The sequence below is a fragment of the Sarcophilus harrisii genome, chromosome 1 (genome assembly GCF_902635505.1).
Source record: "Sarcophilus harrisii chromosome 1, mSarHar1.11, whole genome shotgun sequence".
Taxonomy (NCBI): Eukaryota; Metazoa; Chordata; class Mammalia; order Dasyuromorphia; family Dasyuridae; genus Sarcophilus; species Sarcophilus harrisii.
The window spans coordinates 459,914,708-459,935,462 of NC_045426.1; the positions used below are offsets into that span (position 1 = coordinate 459,914,708).

General features: G+C 34.2%; 1 protein-coding gene across 2 annotated transcripts in view; it reads left to right on the top strand.

Moving 5' to 3' along the window:
* Positions 1-20,755, top strand: part of LOC100923835 (aspartyl/asparaginyl beta-hydroxylase) — a 161,783-nt gene that overhangs the window by 129,874 nt on the left and 11,154 nt on the right. For both annotated transcript variants that reach the window (XM_031946358.1, XM_031946359.1), the window contains 2 exons: positions 2,452-2,543; positions 2,944-3,077. In XM_031946358.1, the coding sequence (XP_031802218.1) occupies positions 2,452-2,543; positions 2,944-3,077 (226 nt within the window). The remainder of the gene's footprint in view (positions 1-2,451; positions 2,544-2,943; positions 3,078-20,755) is intronic.

The window sequence follows — 20,755 nt, forward strand, 5'->3', positions numbered from 1 at the left end:
AAGCAATCCCTTTGGCATGAATCTCTCCTTGGCTTCCATAATATTTTCTGGTGTTAATGAAGCATACAAAATAACTTGAACAATAAATGTCATTTTGCTCAAGGATTCCTGTTTAAACCATCATGAACTTTTTTTCTTTAAGCACTAGTTTTCTATGCATTCCAAAGGCTGTCCATATGGTAAAGCCTGAAGGTCATTTAGCAGAAGGACACTTTTCAGAGTTGTAGTGCTGTTCAGGCAAGCTGTTAAGTGAAATTTGGTTCCTGTTTTGAGCAGTCAGAGATGGCTGGTTATCCCATGTGTATGTGTTATGTAGTAAATCTTGAGCACTTTGCTGTTTAGAAAGCAGATGGAAATAGCCCTGAATGATTATGCAAGTGTTAACCATATGGATCTTATTTAAGCTGACCATCTCATTGGAATTTCCATTCAGGGAAATGCAATTAAGAAAAACATAACTCAGAAAGAATGGGATGTCCACTTGAGGGTGGTCAGAATGGTGAAGAACCTCAAGTTCATGTCATATGAGGAACATGCTAAGGAACTGAAGAGTGTTTAGCCTGAAGAAGAAGAAACTTGGATTGGGGAAAGGGACATTAATATTTGCTTGTTGGCTATTGGTTAACTGACTGGATTAGAGGTTAGACTTATTCTCTTTGGTCCCAAAGAACAGAACTATATGAACAATGGGTAGGAGTTGCAAAGAAGCCAATTTAGATTTGATAGCAAGAGAAATTTCCTGATATTAGAACAACTCAAGACTAGAAAGATTGGAAGTATTGAGTTCCTGTGTCCCTTCCCTTAGAAGTCTTCAAGCCAAGGCCCCTAAGGTTTGGGTGGGAAGAGTCTCTGCTGGGCCAGCAGAGTCCATTCTAACTCAGAAAAATTGTAATTTGTAAATTTTTATAAATAAAAATTCATCTCTGTTCCACTTCCAAAACTCCTCTTAAAACTAAATTTAAATTTAAAATTAAAACTTTCCCAGGTAAAAATTACCTCAGTATTTTCTTATCTTTTCATAGTTCTGATTCTGTTTCTTTATACAACTGGAATTTAGTACATATGCTTATCTGATTTTTGTCATGTCCAATGTAGAATAGGTAACTTAATTATTTCCCATTTTTCTGCTTTTGGTTTATACTACATGCATTTCTGTTTGCATTTATGCTTATCTCGTACACTTTCATAACTAGTTGTCTGTTTAAAACCTTGTAATATTTCTTTCTCTCTCTCTCTCTCTCTCTCTCTCTCTCTCTCTCTCTCTCTGTCAACAGTTAGTAAATGTTAAGTGTCTAGGCTGGATTTAAATTCAGACCCTCTTCACTTCAGGGCATTCTCTATCCACAGCACTATTTAGCTGCCCCACCACATGATATTTCTAAAGTGCAGCTCTGATATAACACCCTCACTCCTCCCACAAACACTTGAAAAGCTTTACTGGCTTTTTATTGCCTCTAGAATGGGGACTCTTAACCTTAGAATAGTGCCTGGCACACAATAACCAAAACCTTTTCCTTCATTTTTCATATCATCAACTGTTTTGGGCAATTTGGTGAAGTCAGTGGATCCCTTCTCAGAATACTATTCTCGAATGCACCATTAATCTATATGCAAAAACTTGGCAGTTTGGCTTCTCTCTGCTCTCTATCCCCTGATTTCAGGAATTTATTTAAGTGATACCATCCTAATTATTTTACAAAAGTCTAAAGTTGTGATGCACTAAGTTCTAGAAAGAAATAAAATTTAATAAAAACAAGATGAAAAAAACAAAAAACATTTTCAGCTCAGTTTCTCCTCCATGCACAAAATATACTGTGCCACCCCTCACCCTGTTCCTCATTGCTCTCTCTCATCTCTTCTCCAGTTTCCCTGCCTTCCTTCAAGTCCTGGTTGAAATCCCACTTTCTATAACAAGGTTTTCCTAATCTCCCTTAGTGTTATTGTTCTCCTTCCAAGTTAATCTGGTATATATCATGTACATAATTGTTCATATATTTTCGCTCCCATTATATTATGAGCTTTTTGAGGCCAGGGACTTTTTAAAAAAAATAACCTTTCTTGTATATCCAAGCACTTAGCATAGTACCTTGGGATATAATAGAAAATTAATTGATTCTTATTGATTCTGTGGATGGGTAGGACAGTAACAAATTTTTCTGTGAAATCAAACAAAGCTTATTTGACCTTTTCCTATGTATCATTCTTTCCATCCTTCCTTTAATCATCAGAGTTTAACCTAGTCTTATAAAGATGTACTTAAAAAAAAAAAAGAATTCACTTTTAAGTTATTTTTCTTTCCTTTTAAAAAAAAAAGTTTTTAGCACACACATCATCAGTAAAATAGCCTAGGTATATGTATATAGTCCAGATAAGCACTATATTCTGTCCATTGATTCCATCTGTCTGTTGATGTCATGTTGATGTCAATGCATTTATGATTTATCTCTCTAGGAAGAAAAAATGAAAAGGCTTGCAGAGGAGCTCCAAAAACCTGCGCTTTACTAGAAAAATTTCCAGAAACAACAGGGTGCAGAAGAGGACAGGTATTTCTTACTTTTTTTTCCAGTATTGCTGTAGACTGGAGGTAGCAAATGATCTCTGACATTTTCAAAGGGATGGTTAAATTTCTTTGCTTCATTGAAAGTACTCTTTTTTTATCATACTAGTTTTAAGGGGCCAGAATTTCACATAGTTGATATAAAAAGATGAGCCTAGAAAACATTATATTTCTTTATGACTTTTTAGAAAATATGAATGATTAGTTTTAATCCCTTCAGAAATAAAGTGCAGATAGAAAATCCAGGTCTTCCCAAATATCTAATCCAAAATAACAAAAGTAGAAATCTGTCATTTGAAAGACTGGCAGTTCTTCAGCCACCCTGACAAATGTTTGAATGAAGGAGCTGCAATTAAAAGAACATATCATTTTTTTTTCTCCTGCAGATCAAATATTCTGTCATGCATCCAGGCACTCATGTCTGGCCTCACACCGGACCTACAAACTGTAGACTGCGGATGCATCTGGGTCTGGTCATACCCAAGGAAGGCTGCAAGATCCGATGTGCCCAGGATACCAAGTAAGCCTTATTATTTATCTTCATTCTTTATTGGGGGTATCTTGGTTTATTGTAGACATACATTTTCATTTGATGATTTCATGGTTTAAAATAGTAACTCAATTGATCAAAGATTTAGAACTATAATGAACCTTAGAGGTCATTGAGTCCAACACCTCTCTCCCATTTTTCAGATGAGAAAACTAAAGTCCATCAAGATTAAATTACATGCCCAGGGTTACAGAGCTAAATGTCTTTATTATTATATTTAATAGTATTTTATTTTTTCCCAATTATACGGCAAGACAATTTTCAGCATTCATTTTTTCAATATTTTGAGTTCCAAATTTTTCTCTCTCTCCCTCCATTTCCTTACCTCTTCCAAAAATGGTAGAGAGTTTGATATAGGTTATACAGATGCTATCATGTAAAAATATTTCCTTAGTAGTTATAATTCTGAAAAAAGAAACATATCAAAAGGGAGAAAAACACTAAAAAGAATAAAGTACGTGGGGAAAAAATGATTCAATCTGCATTCAGAGTTCATCAGTACTTTATTTGGATGTGGATAGCATTTTCCTTCATGAGTCTCTTTTACTTGTCTTGGATCACTATATTACTGAGATCTGAGTCATTCATAGTTGATCATCACGCAACATTTGTACAATGTTTTCCTGTATATGCCAATTTTATTTAGCAACAGTTTGTGCAATTGTACAATAGTCTCGCATAACATTCTTATACTACAGCTTGTTCAGCCTTTCCCTAATTGCTGAGCATCCCCTTAATCTTCAATACTTTCCCACTGTGAAAAGAGCTATTATAAATATTTTTTCACATGTAGGTCCTTTCCCTTTTTTATGATCTCTTTGGGAAATAGATCTAGAAGTAGAATTGCTGGATCAAAGTGTATGCAGAGTTTGATTGACCTTTGAACACACTTCCAAATTGTTATCCAGAATGGTTGGATCAATTCACAATTCCACCAATAGTACATTAGTATCCTAATTTTCCCACATTCTCTCCAACATTTACCATTTTCCTTTTTTGTCATATTAGCCATTCTGATAGATGTAAGATGATATCTCAAAATTGTTTTAATTTGCATTTCTCTAATAAAAAGTGATTTAGAACACTTCTTCGTATACCTATAGATAGCTTTGATTTCTTCATCTGAAAACTGCCTTTTCTTATCCTTTGACCATTTATTATTGGGGAATGGCTTGAAATGAGGCCTTTTATCAGATATACGTATTTTAAAGATATTTTCACAGCTTTTTGCTTTATTTTTAATCTTGTTTGCATTTGTTTTGTTTGAACAATAACCTTTTTAATTTTATATAAACAAAATTAGCTGTTTTGCATTTCATAGTGCTATCTTTTATTTGGTCATGAATTTTTTTCCCTTTATAGATCTGACAGGCAGAGTATTTCTTGCTCTTCTGATTTGCTTATGGTGTGACTATATATGTCTAAACCATGTACCCATTTTGTTTTGGTTTTGGTTGAAGCAATTTGAGTTAAATGACTTACCCAGTGTCACACAGCTAGGAGTGTTAAGTGTTTGAGGCCAAATTTGAACTCAGGTCCTCCTGATTTAAGGGCCACTTCTCTATCCAGTGTGCCATTTTGGTACCCTCCTTTATCTTGATTTACAGTATGAAATGCTACTCTATACTTAGTTTGTAACTTATTATTTTTCAGTTTTTCCAGAAGTTTTTATCAAAATAGTGACAAAAGCTGGGGTCTTTGATTAAACACTGGGCTATTGACTGCTGTGCCTTGTGTACTTAATTTATTCCAGTGATATGCCACTCTATTTCTTAGTTGGTAGCAAATAATTTTGATGATACTTCCAAGTATTTTATATTGTTTACAGTTATTTTATATGGAATTTCTCTTTCTATCTGTTGCTGCTGGGCTTTGCTGGTCATATAAAAAATGCTAATGATTTATGTGTTTAAGTTACATCTTGCAACTGTACTAAAGTTGGTAATTATTTCAAGTAGCTTTCTTTTCTACTCTAGGATTTTCTAAACATACCATCATATCATCTGCAAAGAGTAATAGTTTTGCTTCTTCACTAATCTTAATTCCTTTGATTTCTTTTTCTTCTTTTATTGCTATAGCTTAAGGTTTCTAGGACTTTATTGAATAATAGTTATGATAATGGGCATCCTTGCTTCATCCCTGATCTTATTGGGAAGACTTCTAGCTTATTCCCATTACAGATAATTCTTATTGACGATTTTATGTAGATCCTGCTTATCATTTTTAATTGAAGTTTTTTATTTTCAAAACATATGCATGCAAGGATAATTTTTCAACATTGACCCTTGAAAAACCTTGTGTTCTATTTTTTCCCTCCCTTTTCTCCCTCACCCTCCCCTAGATGGCATGTAATCCAACATATGTTAAACATGGTAAAAATATATGTTAAATCCAAAATAGGCCTATGTATGTATGTATACAATTGTCTTGCTGCACAAGAAAAATCAGATTAAAAAGAAAAAAAAATGAGAAGGAATATAAAATTCAGGCAAACCACAACAAAAAGAGTGAAAATGCTATGTTGTAAACCACCCTCAGTTCCTATAGTCCTCTCTCTGGTTATAGATGGCTCTCATCATCATAAGATCATTGGAATAAATCTGAACCATTTTATTGTTGAAAAAAGCCATGTCCATCAGAATTGATCATCATGTAATCTTGTGGTTGCTGTGTATAATGATCTCCTGGTTCTGCTCGTTTCACTTAGCATCAGTTCATGTCAGTCTCTCTGGATCTATCTGAAATCATCCTGCTGATTGTTTCTTATAGAACAATAATATTCCATAACCATAACGTATTTAGCCATTCTCCAACTGATGGGCATCCATTCAGTTTTCTGTTTCTTGCCACTACAAAGAGAGCTGCCTCAAACATTTTTGCACATGTGGGTCCCTTTCTCTCCTTTAAGGTCTCTTTGAAATATAAGTCCCAAAGAAACACTGCTGGATCAAAGGGTATGCACAATTTGATAACCCTTTGGGTTTAGTTCCAGATTGCTCTCCAGAGTGGTTGGCTCTGTTCACAAATACACCAGCAATGTATTCTTCTTCCAGTTTTCCCATGTCACCTCCAACATTCATCATTATCTTTTCCCGTCATCTTACCACTTATATTTTACAGAATACTCCCTTTATTCCTGTGGTCTCCAGTGCTTTTAATAGGAATGGGTGCTTATTTCATTAAAAGCTTTTTCAGCATCTGTTGAAATTATCATATTATTTCTGTTGGTTTTGTTAGTGATACAGTCAAGTTGATATTCTGCTATAAATCCCACCTGATCACAGTATATGATCCTTGTGATATATTCCTGTAATCTCTTTACTGATATTTTGTTCATAATTTTTGTATTGTTATTCGTTAAAGAAATTGGTCTATAACTTTGTTTATTCCTTTTAGCTCTTCTGTCACTGTATTTGCACATAAAAGGAGTTTGATAAGACTCTTTGCTTATTTTACTAAAGAGTTTTTGTAGTGATGGACTTAATCCTCCTATAAATGTTTGGTAGAATATTTAATCAAATTATCCATTGGCTTCTCTATCTTACTGGTTTTTTCACAAAACCAGCTCATAGATTTATTTATTAGCTCAATATGTTTTTGTTTTGTTTCGTTTGTTTGCTTGGTGGGTTTTTTGGTTTTTTACTTTCAATATTATTCAATCTCACCTTTGATTTTTCAGGATATCTAATTTAGTCTTCAATTGGAGTTTTAAAATTTTTTTCTAGTTCTTCTAATTGCATGCCCAGTTCATTGATCTTTTTTTTTTTCATTTTGTTGATGTAAGAATTTAGAGAAATAAATTTACATCTAAATTAATACTACTTTGGGTGTATTCCATAAATTTTGGCATGTTACCTCATGTTGTCATTCTCTTTAATGAAATTATTAACTGTTTATGATTTTTTTCTTTGACTTATTCTTCAAGGTTAGATTATTTAGTTTCCAATTAATTTTAATGTATCTTCCCACTGCCCTTTGTTGAATGTAATTTTTATTGCTTTACAAATCAAAAATAAGAATACATTTAATATTTCTAGCTTTCTACATTTGGTTTTGAGGGTTTTATGCCCTAGTACATGGTCAGTTTTATTGTGATATTGCTTTATTGGATCTACTTTTGCTTTTACTTTGTCTGAGATCAGTATTGCTACCCTTGCTTTTTTTTTTTTTTTATTTCAGCTAAAGCATTATAGATTCTGCTCCACTTTTACTCTATGTATGTCTGTATCAAATGTTTTTCTTGTAAACAATATTGTAGGATTCTTGTTTTGGATACCTCAGCCATCTACTTCAGTTTTATGTGAGAATTCATCCCATTAACATTAACAGTTACGATTACTACCTGTATATTTCTTTCTCTTTTTTTTCTTTTTCTTATTTGTCCTCTCCTTTCACCCTTTCCCTCCTCACCAGTATTTTTATTCTGTCTAATCTCTTCCCCCTCTTCCCCATTTATCCTTCCTTTGGTCAATTCCCACTAAACACCATTTACTTAATCTGCTGTATCATTCCCTCTTTGAGCTCATGAGAGTAAAGTTCAAGGTAGTGGTCATCATTCACCCTCCCATCTTCCCCGCTACCATAATAAGTCTTTTGCACTTCTTCATGTGAAATAATTTACCCCAATCTCATTTCTTTTCCCCATTTTTTCCTGTTTCTCCTATATGATTTTTAAGCCTTTTTCCTATCTTTTAAATTTAATCTTTGCTTCTGGAGTTGAAGGGGGACTATCTCAGGGTTCTTGTGCCAGAGGCTGCAGGTGAGGGCTGTTTATCTAGTGTTGCACTGATGTTGCTCTGAGGTCCACCTGGGTCCTTTAAGTCTGATACTATGCTGAAGAGTTGGGAGTGGCTACTACCCTGGTATGCTACTAGGGTCTGGCAGCTTATCTGGTGCTAAGCCAGGGTCTAGTGTTGTTCTGGGGTGTTTTAGCAATTCCTCAGGGATCACATTGAAGCAAGTGGTAGTCTGCCTGCTGGAGGCTGCCTCTTTGATAAGGCACCTGTTGGATTGATGTTTACCTGTTGCCCAGGGTTACATTGAAGCATGTGGAGGTCTGATCTCTGAAGGTTGCCTCTTTTCCCAGGGACCATTCTCTGAGATAAAATGGGCCTAATCCCCGGGCTATACTGAGGGAGGGGGTCCTGGTGTTGGCATTTGCTTGTTCCATGACAATGGGGCTCAGGATCTACCACTGATTGGTGAAGTGGGACTTGGTTGTCCTTCTTATCCTGAATTGCGCTCCCCGTTTGTCTGAGAGAGATCATTACTACCTAACTTCTAAGTTTCTTAGGCTCAAAGATTATTTCACATCATCTTTTTGCTGTTCCAGGATTTGTTACTATGTTGTGATGGTTTAGAGGTGAATATGAGAGAATTATGGCAATTTACTCCTAACTGTGCCACTTTGGCTCACAGAAATCCCATATACAGTAATTTAAATCTTCAGAGTGCTTTATACAGACTTTTATTTCATCCTCCTCATTACTTTTGAGGTATATACTTAGAGGAAATTGAGGGTGAGAAGAATTAAATAACTTGCCTATAGTCACAGAGCTAATCCAAAATCCTAGACCAGAGTAGTCACTATCTGCTATGCCCCATTACTTTCTATACCAATTAAGTCCATTGGGTATAATTTAGTCTCAAATTTCTTAAGCAGTTTCCTTTCTCTTAAGTTTTCTGTAGTGTGGTACAAAGAATCCTAGGAAAAAAATTAGTAGACCTGAGTGCTTCTTCCAGCTTTGCTAGAAGCTAGCTAACTTTGTGCCTGGGGAGTGACTGGTTTTTCCTTGTTTGTAAAATTACAAAAGGAAGTACTTAGATTTTAGGAATTCTTCACCTGAATTCTGTGAATTTGTTGGGTTTTTAAAAAAACTTCTTCAATAAATGTATTTTGAAATAATTACTTCCCTGTAATCTTATGTGTTTTATTATATGCACTTCACATAATTATTTTATGCAATCAACACAGCATACATAGGTTAACCACACTGTCTTAGGGGTCCACAACACCACAAAGCTTTTTAAAAATGGATATCTCTAAATGCATAAATATATGTAATATGCATAATAAATACATTATTCAGAGACACTCTGATAGGTTAATATGCATTGGGGCAGTTCTATTTCTGCCTATAATTCCCACTCTAAATGTTGAAACCCTTTAATAACTAATTACAAAAGTTTCTGCTTTTTTAAGCAAAAGAGGGTTATGATTTTATGTGTCATACTAGTCAGCATGCTCTCCTAACAGCTCCAACAGTCCCTCATTTTCAAACTCACCTCTTCACCTTCAGTCAAATTGTTCCCCTCTCCTGGAGTGACCTTCCCTCCAGTTATTCCATTCAGTACTTGTTCTTGTATGCTTAACTGGAAACCTACTCCGTGAAGCCCACCTTAAACACTTCCATTCAATGAAATAAGCAATTTGTAAGCAGCTGCTAGGAATAAGAGACTATTTAGATTGTGGAAATACAAAGGCAGAAATATAAAACAGGTTTCAAGGAGTGGCACCAGGGAATACAACATATTCACAGACAAATAATTTGAGGAGAGAGAAAATATTAACAACTTGGGGACCAAGAAGGATTTTTTGTGGGAAGTAACATCTAAATAGAGCCTTCCAAGAAGCTTGGAATTTAATTGGTGAAGATAAGTACAGAGTACATTTCACGCACTTCAGCCAAAGTCAGGAAACAGAATATCCATTATAGGAAATAGCTAGTAAATTAGTTTGATAGAATATAGAGTGTGGGAAATGATTATGTAAAACCCCTCTGGAGAGGTCAAAATTAGACTGGGAAAACTTTTATCTGAGGAACTAGCAGAGTCAATAGGGAATTAATGAAGACTCTTCATGAACAAACCTGTGTCTTGGGAAGATTAATTTGGTAACTGGATGGAAGATAGATTGGAGAGGAGAAAGACTGAAAGCAAGGAGACTAGTTGAGAGGCAAGAGGATTTACACCAAGATAGTGGCTTTGTGAGAGGAGACAAGTTGAGGAATTTGTATTATATCCCAGAGGCAGTTGGAGGTCACTGATGTTTTTTGAATATAGGAGTAATGTCTTGAGATATGTTTTAGGCAGTTATGTGGAGAATGAATTAGGGAAGCAAGTAGAGTCAAGGATAGCAATTTTAAGAGGCTATTTATAATAGCACCTTTAACAGACACATAATTTTAGAAAATGAGCACATTCAAAAGGGGAAAGTAATGAGTTTAATTTTGAACCCATTGAACTTGAGGTATTTGGAACATATCTGTGTTAGTGTCCAATAGGCATTTGGTGATGGAAGGCTGAAGCTTAGGAGAGAAATTAGGGCTTGAACTGCAATAAGGCTTTTGGGATACACTGTATAGAAATGAAAATTTCTGCTTACTGTTACAAATTGAACCCATGGTATCTGAGAAGACCACCAAGATAGAATGAATAGACACAGAGTAGAAGAGGAACCAGGACAAATCCTTGAGGGATACTCATTGGTGAATCCCTTGTTTTCTGAATTCTACAATGCTTATTCTGATTTACCACACAATGTCACATTTAATTATTTATTGGTTTATATTATTTTCTTTTGATTCATCTGTATTTATCTCATCTTCTTTGCTAGAATACAAATTTCTTCTTTTCTTCTTCTGTCCTACTTACAGCATCCACTCCATAGTAGGTAGTCAGTAAATACCCATTGATTGTATGGCAAGTAGAAATAATTGCTGTCCCAACTGTAAAACCTGAAAAATAATCAAGTTAACTTTATATCCTTGCAAGAGATAAGGCTTATAAATTCCATTCCTTACAATACCACTCACACTGATTATAACAATAAACGAAAAATTTAAACCCTCTTCTTACTTCCTACTTTTTTAAAATTATAGTTGTTTTTTTTTGACAGAACATATGCATGGGTAATTTTTTACAACATTGTCCCTTGCACTCACTTCTGTTCAAACTTTTCCCTTCCCTCCCTCTATCTCCTCCAGTACATGGCAGGGAGTCTTATACATGTTTAACATGTTAAAGTATATCCTAGATACAATTATGTGTGCAGATCTGTACAATTCTTTTGTTGCACAAGAAGAATTGGATTCAGAAGGTAAAAATAACCTGGGAAAAAAAACAAAAATGCAGGTAGTCCACATTCATTTCCCAGTGTTCCTTCTCTGGATGTAGCTGATCTGTCCATCATTGATCAATTGAAATTGCAGTAGATCTTCTCTTTCTGCTCATTTCATTTAGCATCAGTTCATATAAGTCTTTCCAAGTCTCTCTGTATTCATCCTACTGGTCATTTCTTAAAGAACAATAATATTCCATAACATTCATATACCACAATTTATACAACCATTCTCTAATTGATGGGTATCCATTCATTTTCCATTTTCTAGCCACTACAGAAAGAGCTGCCACAAACATTTTGGCACATACAGGTCCCTTTCCCTTCTTTAGTATCTCTTTGGGATATAAGCCCAGTAGTAATACTGCTAGATCAAAGGGTATGCACAGTTTAATAAATTTTGGGGCATAATCCCAAATTGCTCTCCAGAATGGTTAGATTCGTTCACAGCTCCACCAACAATGCATCAGTGTCCCAGTTTTCCTGCGTCTCCTCCAACATTCATCATTATCTTTTCCTGTCATCTTAGCCAATCTGACAGGTGTGTAGTGGTATCTCAGAGTTGTCTTAATTTGCATGTCTCTGATCAATAGTGATTTGCAACACCCTTTCACATGAGTAGAAATAGTTTAAATTTCATCACCTGAAAATTGTCTGTTCATATCCTTTGACCATTTGTCATTTGGAGAATGGTTTGATTTCTTATATATTAGAGTCAATTCTCTATATATTTTAGAAAGGAGGCCTTTATCAGAACCTTTAACTGTAAAAATGCTTTCCCACTTTATTGCTTCCCTCCTAATCTTTTTTGCATTAGTTTTCTTTGTGCAAAAGCTTTTTAATTTGATATAATCAAAATTTTCTATTTTGTGATTAATAATGATCTCTAGTTCTTCTTTGGTCACACATTCCTTCCTCCTCCACAAGTCTGAGAGGTGAACTATCCTATGTTCCTCTAATTTATTTATAATCTTGTTCTTTATGCCTAAATCATGGACCCATTTTGATCTCATCTTGGTACACAGTGTTAAGTGTGGGTCCATGCCTAGTTTCTACCATACTAATTTCTAGTTTTCCCAGCAGTTTTTGTCAAATAGTGAATTCTTATCCCAAAAGTTGGAATCTTTGGGTTTGTCAAACACTTAGTATAATTATTGACTATTTTGTCCTGTGAACCTAACCTATTCCACCGATGAACTAATCTGTTTCTTAGCCAATAACAAATATTTTGATGACCGCTGCTTTATAATATAGTTTGATCAGGTAGAGCTAGGCCACCCTCATTTGATTTTTTTTTTCATTAGTTCCCTTGAAATTCTTGACCTTTTGTTCTTCCATATGAACTTCATTGTTATTTTTTCTAGGCTATTAAAATAGTTTTTTGGGAGTCTGATTGGTATAGCGCTAAATAGATTAGTTTAGGTAGTATTGTCATCTTTATTATATTCACTTGGCCTGTCCAAGAACACTTAATATTTTTCCAATTATTTAAATCTGACTTTATTTGTTGTGAAAAGTGTTTTATAATTTTGCTCATGTAATTCCTGACTTTCCTTTGGTAGGTAGATCCCCAAATATTTTATGCTATTGACAGTTATCTTGAATGGAATTTCTCTTTGTATCTCTTGCTGTTGGATTTTATTGGTGATGTATAAAAATGCTGAGAATTTATGTGGATTTATTTTGTATCCTGCAACTTTACTAAAGTTGTGAATTATTAGCTTTTCAGTAAAATCTCTGGGGTTCTCTAAGTATACCATCATATCATCTGCAAAGAGTGATAATTTGGCTTCCTCATTACCTGCTCTAATTCCTTTAATCTCTTTCTCAACTCTTATTAACAAAGCTAGCATTTCTAATACAATATTGAATAATAATGGTGATAGTGGGCAACCTTGTTTCACTCCTGATCTTATTGGGAATGGTTCCAGTTTATCCCCATTTCATATGATGCTTATTGACAGTTTTAAATATATGCTCCTGACTATTTTAAGGAAAAGTCCATTTATTCCTATCCTCTCAAGTGTTATAACTAGGAATGGATGTTGGATTTCATCAAATGCTTTTTCTGCATCTATTGAGATGATCATATGGTTTTTGTTAATTTAGTTATTAATATAGTCAATTATGCTAATAGTTTTCCTAATATTAAACCAGTCCTGCATTCCTGGTATAAATCCTACTTGGTCATGGTATATTATCCTGGGGATGATTTTCTGCAATTTTTTTTGCTAATATTTGATTTAAGATTTTTACATCAGTATTCATTAGGGAGATTGGTCTATAATTTTCTTTCTCTGTTTTCAACCTACTTGGTTTAGGTATCAGTACCATGTCTGTGTCATAAAAGGAATTTGGTGGGACTCCTTCAATCCCTATTTTTTCAAATAGTTTATACAGCATTGGAGTTAATTGTTCTGTAAATATTTGGTAGTATTCACATGTAAATCCATCTGGTCCTGGGGATTTTTTTTTTTTTGAGAGTTGATTAATAGTTTGTTCTATTTCTTTTTCGAAAATGGGATTATTTAACCAGTATACTTCTTGTTCTGTTAATCTGGACAAGCTATATTTTTGAAGGTATTCTTCCATTTCATTTAAGTTATCGAATTTATAGGCATAAAGTTGGGCAAAGTAACTCCTAATTATTGCTCTCATTTCCTCTTCATTGGTGGTGAGTTCTTCCTTTTCATTTTTAAGACTAACCATTTGATTTTTGCTCTTTTTAAAATCAGATTTACTAAGGGTTATTTTTTTTTTTTTTTGGTTTTTTCATAAAACCAAATCTTAGTTTTATTAATTAATTCAGTAGTTTTTTTTTTTACTTTAAATTTTATTAATCTCTCCTTTTGTTTTTAGAATTTTAAGTTTAGTATTTGACTAGGGGTTTTTAATTTGTTCCTTTTCTAGTCTTTTTAGTTGCAAGCCCAATTCACTGACCTTCTCTTTCTCTATTTTATGCAAATAGGCCTCTAGAGATAAAAAATTTCCCCTTATTATCACTTTGGCTGTATCCCACACATTTTGGTATGATGTCTCATTATTGTCATTTTCTTGGGTGAAGTTATTATGTCTATGATTTGCTGTTTCACCCAATAATTCTTTAGTATTAGATTATTTAGTTTCCAATTATTTTTTGATCTATTTTCCCCTGGCTTTTTATTCAATGTAATTTTCATTGCATCGTGATCTGAAAAGGATGCATTTACTATTTCTACCTTTCTGTATTTGAATTTGAGGCTTTTATGTCCTAATATATGGTCATTTCTTGTATAGGTTCCATGAACTGCTGAGATGAAAGTGTATTCTTTTCTGTCTCCATTTAGTTTTCTCCAAAGATCTATCATACCTAATTTTTCTAGTATTCTATTTACCTCTTTGACTTCTTTCTTATTTATTTTGTGGTTTGATTTATCTAATTCTGAGAGTACAAGGTTGAGATTTCCCACTATTATAGTTTTACTGTCTGTTTCTTCTTGCAGCTCTCTTAATTTCTCTTTTAAGAATTTAAATGCTACACCACTTGATGCCTATATGTTTAATATTGATATTGCTTTATTGTCTATTTTGTCCTTTAGCAAGATATAGTGCCCTTCCTTATCTCTTTTAATTAGATCAATTTTTGCTTTTGCTTGACCTGAAATCAGGATGGCTACCCCTGCTTTTTTGATTTTCCCTGAAGCATAGTAGATTCTGCTCCAGCCTTTTATCTTTACTCTGTATGTATTGCCCTTCTTCAAGTATGTTTCCCATAAACAACATATTGTAGAATTTTGGCTTTTAATCCAGTCTGCTATCTACTTCCACTTTATGGGGGAGTTTACCCTGTTCACATTTATGGTTAAAATTACTAATTCTGTGTTATTTGCCATCTTGTTAACCCCTGCTTATGCTTTTCTCCTTTCCTTCCCCCTTACCCCTCTCCCCAGTATTATACTTGTGAGCACCATTTGCCTCAAACAGCCTTCTCTTTTTAGCATCCCTCCCCCCTCCTTAGAATTCCTTCTCTTTTTTTATCCCTTTTCCTCACAATTTTTGTATTCTCTTCTGTTTAGCTTACTTCTTCCCTTTTCATTTTTCCCCTCCCAGTTTTCAGTGAGGTGGGAGAAGTTTCTCTGTAAATTGATTATGTCTAATATTTTTCTCTTTAAGCCAATTCTGATGAGTGAGATATGTACTGTGTTCATCCCCCTCCTTTCTTTCCCTCAGATATAATAGGTTTCCTTTGCCTCTTTCTGAGATGTTGTACTCCCACTTTACCCTTTTTTGTACAGTTCTGATTTTCAATGAATTATTTTCTTCACTCACCTTTTTATATCTTTTTCTAATTGTCCAATTGAGTTTTTGAGTTGTTTTGTTCTATGGAATTTTTTTCCATTTTGCTAATTTTGTTTTTTAGACAGCTATTTTCTTTTTCCAATTCACTAATTTTGTTTTTCAAGGATTTGATTTCTTTATCCAATTTATCTTTAAATGAGTATGATGACTTATCCAGACCCTCTTACCAAACTTCTTTTTCCTTTTCCCATTTTTCTTCTAGCTCTCTTGTGAGAGTTTTTTTAATTTCTTCTATGAGAGTCTTGTGTGGTGGGGACGAGATCATATCTGTCTTTGGGGATTTGAGCCGTTTTAATTTTTTGCTCATTTTATCAAAGAAAACAAACTAGCAAAAAAAATAAATGCAGTCTGTTTTTTTTTTGGGTGGAGGTTGGGGGGAGGGGGACTGGATGGTATTACTGAGCTTCCTCTGCAGATTGCAGGGGCAGCAGTGAGGCACTAGCAGGAAAGCAATGGCTGTGCTATGTCTGCGCTCTGAGACTCTGAGAGTGTGCTGAGTCACTCTGGATAGGTGTGGCCAGGTCACAAGAGACCCTAGCTTTTCAAGTTTAAAGCCTTCACCCTCTGTGTTTTTAGCTTCTCTGCTAATCTACTGGCTTGCTGCCAGGGCAAAGTAGCCACACTGTGGTAAAGTTCTCCCTGCAGAAAACAGCTGAGATCTCACCCCACCCCCCTCGGATCTGCTAAGTGGAGCTGCTTGCTGTGCTCTTGCTCTCGCTGCTGCTGCCTGCCCTCAGCTTGTACCTGGTCTAACCGCTGCTGCCCTCAAGCAAAAACAGACCTTTTCTGGCAAATTTTGAGGATATCTTCTGTTATGTAATCGTGGATTTTTTCAGTCAAGCACTAATTCTGAGGCCTTGTCATGAAATAAAAAGTATTCTGTGTGCAAGAAGGAGCTTAGATAGATGTGTGTGTCCTCTCTTCCATCTTGGCCAGAAGTGTCCTTGCTTCCTACTTTTATTAAATTATGTGTAGCATTGTTAACTTATTTCGCTAGCTTATGAGGAACTACTGGTAAAAATTTGCACAAATTCTACTGCAAACAATTAAGTCTTGTTAATGATCATTGTGATTGTTATTCTCCTATATATATTGTGTCAATGGGGGTCATATATATGAAGAAATGCTGAAGCACCCACTTCTTGATAAGGCCTGTAATAGTCATCAGAATATTATTACCCCTATCATCATCATCAATCACTCTAAAGTAGTTAAGACTGTAACACTACATTGTGACGACTTATGCTTATTACTAAGGACAATTCTTGTGCACAACTTATGATGAAGAAAATATACTTATTTTAAGAGAATGTCATCAAAAATAATCAATTTCAGTGTAATATTTATTGAGAACTGCGAACTATCAGAATGAGTTAGTATATTACTATCTGTGGATGGTGGAGAATGGTTTGAAATTTAGAAGTTTTCTTACTATTGTTGTCAAAACAGGATTGGTATTTAAACATACACAAAGAGGAATCAGTCTTCCGTATTCTGGGTAATAGGAAGGTTTTTTTTTTTTTGTTTGTTTGTTTGTTTTTGTTTTGTTTTTGTTTTGTTTTTAGAGCTCTTCAAAGGCCTGAACAGTGGGCAATTTGTACATTGGAATTCTCAAGTAATAATAATTTGATTGCTGTTTCTTCAGAGGTGATAAGACTCCTGCAGGTTTATGGCTCATTTAAATATTCCGTCACTACAATCCACATCACTGCAAATATTAAGTGCATGTACTTTATTGACTGCGAAGCACATAAGTTTCCAGTATTTTATTTCCATAAATAAAGTAGTCTGTGTTAACCTGTTGAAATTGGCAGGAGATTGGGAGTGACTGCTGAGAAATCTTTTTTTTCTTGGCTGGGGAGTTACATTCAAGTTCACACAATTGTCGCCACCTGCTTGTTTTTTACTCTGGCTCACATAAAATGAATTGGTGATCTCCAGTTTAGTCCCAATAAAGTTGAATTTGTTGATGGCCATACCACTAATACAGCTGGATTTAATTATCACCTTAATTAACAGTAAAAGCTGTGAAAGCCAGCCTTGAATAATTCCAGGAAGGAAATCATTATTCCATTTCTGTAAGAGACTCCCTCCAAAAATCTGATTGAAACATGTTAATAGAATGAGCTATGAGCTTATACTACCTCCCTTGTGCATTCAATGTTTCTGCTTGTAGAAATATCATCCAAAATGTTAAACCAAAGTGATATATGGCTAGAAAGTAAAACACTGACATTACGTTAGTGACAAAGCCAGGGAAAATTAAAAGAAAATAAAATTAATTGAAATACACATTTTACTGTTATTTGTTATTTGGCTTTACATCACAGAAATTTTAGCCCTCTCCTATACACACACACACACACACACACACACCAAACACTCAAGATTAAATGTTCCCACATGTGACCCAAAAAAAGGTAAAATGATGCTACATAGTTATTACAGTTGGCAGAATATACAATGTTATTTCCTGATACTCCTCTCTCCATCTCTTTACCATGAGGAGAGAGATATTTCATTTGTTAAAGAAACTATTTCATTAGCTTTTTAGTTATTTTGTTTGACTTTTTTTGATGATGATTTTTTCATTATTTTATTGTAGTTATGTATATTTTCGTGGTTCTAATTATTTCACTCTGTATCAATTTTTATAAATCCTCAAATAATTTCTTATTTAAAGTAATAGTATATTTATTCACATATCATAGTTTTTTATAGTCTTTACCCAAACACAGAGAGTAATGTTCTGAATATGTTGTTATACCTTGATTTCTGTTTTTGACTTTCTTGGACTATATATATTTTGCAGTTGTTCTAAATGGAACTTATATTGGGTTTAGTGGGGGGGGGGGGTTGTTTGTTTGTTTGTTTCTGGATTATGTTAGTACTGTGTAGGAATGCTATTGATTTTTGTAAATCAAACCTGCTCAAGTTATTAATCACACTGATTAGATTCTACATTATTGTCACCTATAGCTGATGATAGTTCTGTCCCCCCTTTTCCAATGTTTATAGCTTTGTTTTCATTGTCTTATTACTATAACTTGTATTTCTAGATCCAGTTTAGATACATGAACAATTTTTTCAGCTCTGTGTTTTCCTGTTAATTTATCTTTTTTTTTTTAAATCCAGTTCTAAGAGCTGGATATTGAAATCACATGCTGTTTTATGAGTATCTTTTTACATTTTCCTTATCTTTTCTTTTAAGAGCTTATCCAATAGGTCATTTGGTACATGTATATGTAATGGTGATATTTTTTCGTTATAATATTTTAAGCATCATGTATTTGTTTCTATTGACTTTATAAATTTTTATATTTATTTTACCTGAGATAATGAGTGTATCTTCTGTATTTTAGGCTCACCTGAATCATGATGCATTTTGTTCCTTGCTGTATTTTTATTGTTTCTGTGTGCGTGCCTATGGGGGTGTGTGTGTGTGTGTGTGTGTATGTGTGTGTGTGTAAGTGATATACTTTTGTATACAGCACATTTTGAGGGGTTTTTCCTTATCTATTTCTTTATTCTTTTACTTTTTTATTGGGAATTAAATCCCCCTTATATTAGGACTATAATTGCTATGTTTCTTTTCTCATCCATTAAATATATCTGTTTTTTACTTCTTTCAAGTGAGTACTTACTTTGCTAAATATAAACTTGATCCCCTTTCACTTATTTTTACCTCATCCCAAACTCCTTTGAACATTGTTTAAGTTTGTGTATGTGTGTTTTGTTTTTCTGTTTCCATCTCAAATAAGAGCGAAATAACTTCTTTTCCCTGTTCTTTTCCTACAATGTTTCTTTGAAATATATGTTCATTTCTTTCTCATTTTGTCTGTTCTTTACTGCCGGTGCTTTTCTTATTATGGCCCAGCATTGTTCTGTGTCTTCTGTAGCCTACTACTAAGTTCTTTAAGATTCCGAAAGTTTTGATAAATTTTGTTTCTCTCCAAGACTGAGAGTGACCAATTGGAACACTACTACAGGAAAAGCATACTGCTACTGTTGTCAGCTTTATGTTTCATCTTTATCAGTCCTATTTTTCTGGGCTCTAGAGTTCTTTCTACTATTTTTTTTTTCAGTCTCTAGGCTGATGTCCAGGACCTGATTATCTAATGGTTAAAGGAGAATCTTCCAAGACACATTGAAAGGTTTAATACTTATGACTCTTCTTCTTTATGGAAATTTCCTTCATTTGGAAATATTTAGCAAAAAACAGCCTTATTTATTCTATTGCCACAGAATATTGCTGGCAATCGCTTTTGTTGAATTTATAAAAGGGCCAAGAAGATAGCATCTCATAATAGCAACTTATTATACAAGTCATAAATAACTAAAATTGTTTAGTATCTTCACTTTTTTTTTTTTTTAACTCTTCCTTTCATGGGCTCCCTGATGTTGCAGAGTATTGGCTGTGATCCATGAGAAATCCCAGCATCTGCTATCATAATGACATGGCAGTCACCCCAGTTCTCATTGGAGCCCAGGGTGTTCCTGAAGATGCCTAGAGACCATTATGGTCTTTATTTTGTTTTTAAATTTTTTTTCTAGATTGGCTTTTTTTTTGCAAAATTTGTCAATGGATGTATTTACTGATTGTACCACTTTTTCTTTCTCTGACACCTGTGGGGTTTGATGAAATAAAAACAATGATTTGTCATAGGTATATATAAGGAGAAAATATCATTAAAATAGATTAAATAGATATAATATTTTTATCTTGAGGCACTTGATATGGTAAGGGATGGTATGAAAGCTAAATGTAATAGAACTGATATTCATCAAATGCAGTCTTCTATATCCAGCTCAAGAACTTTCTTTATATATGCCCAATTGTTCTGAATGATATGTAACATCTAAATTATAATCATGCTTCTGCATGTTTGTATGTCCCTTCTATCTTCTGGGGATGCATGGGCTGAGATCTAGTGTGGAATCTGTCGTCCTTTACCACCAGCCACTGGGGAGGAGAATATGGGGATGTTTTCTTCCCCTTAGTCTCATTCTCTGCCTTTGCTAATGGTACCTGCTTTTCCACTGGGCAGCCAGAATGTTTCCAGAAATCCAGTTACTACTTAATTGTAAAGTCTTCTTTTCTCTCTCCATTCTCAAAGTTTTCCAACTTTAGAAATAACTAGATCTTTAAAGAATTTCATATGGCTCATTTTTTCTGACAAAATAAACCCAC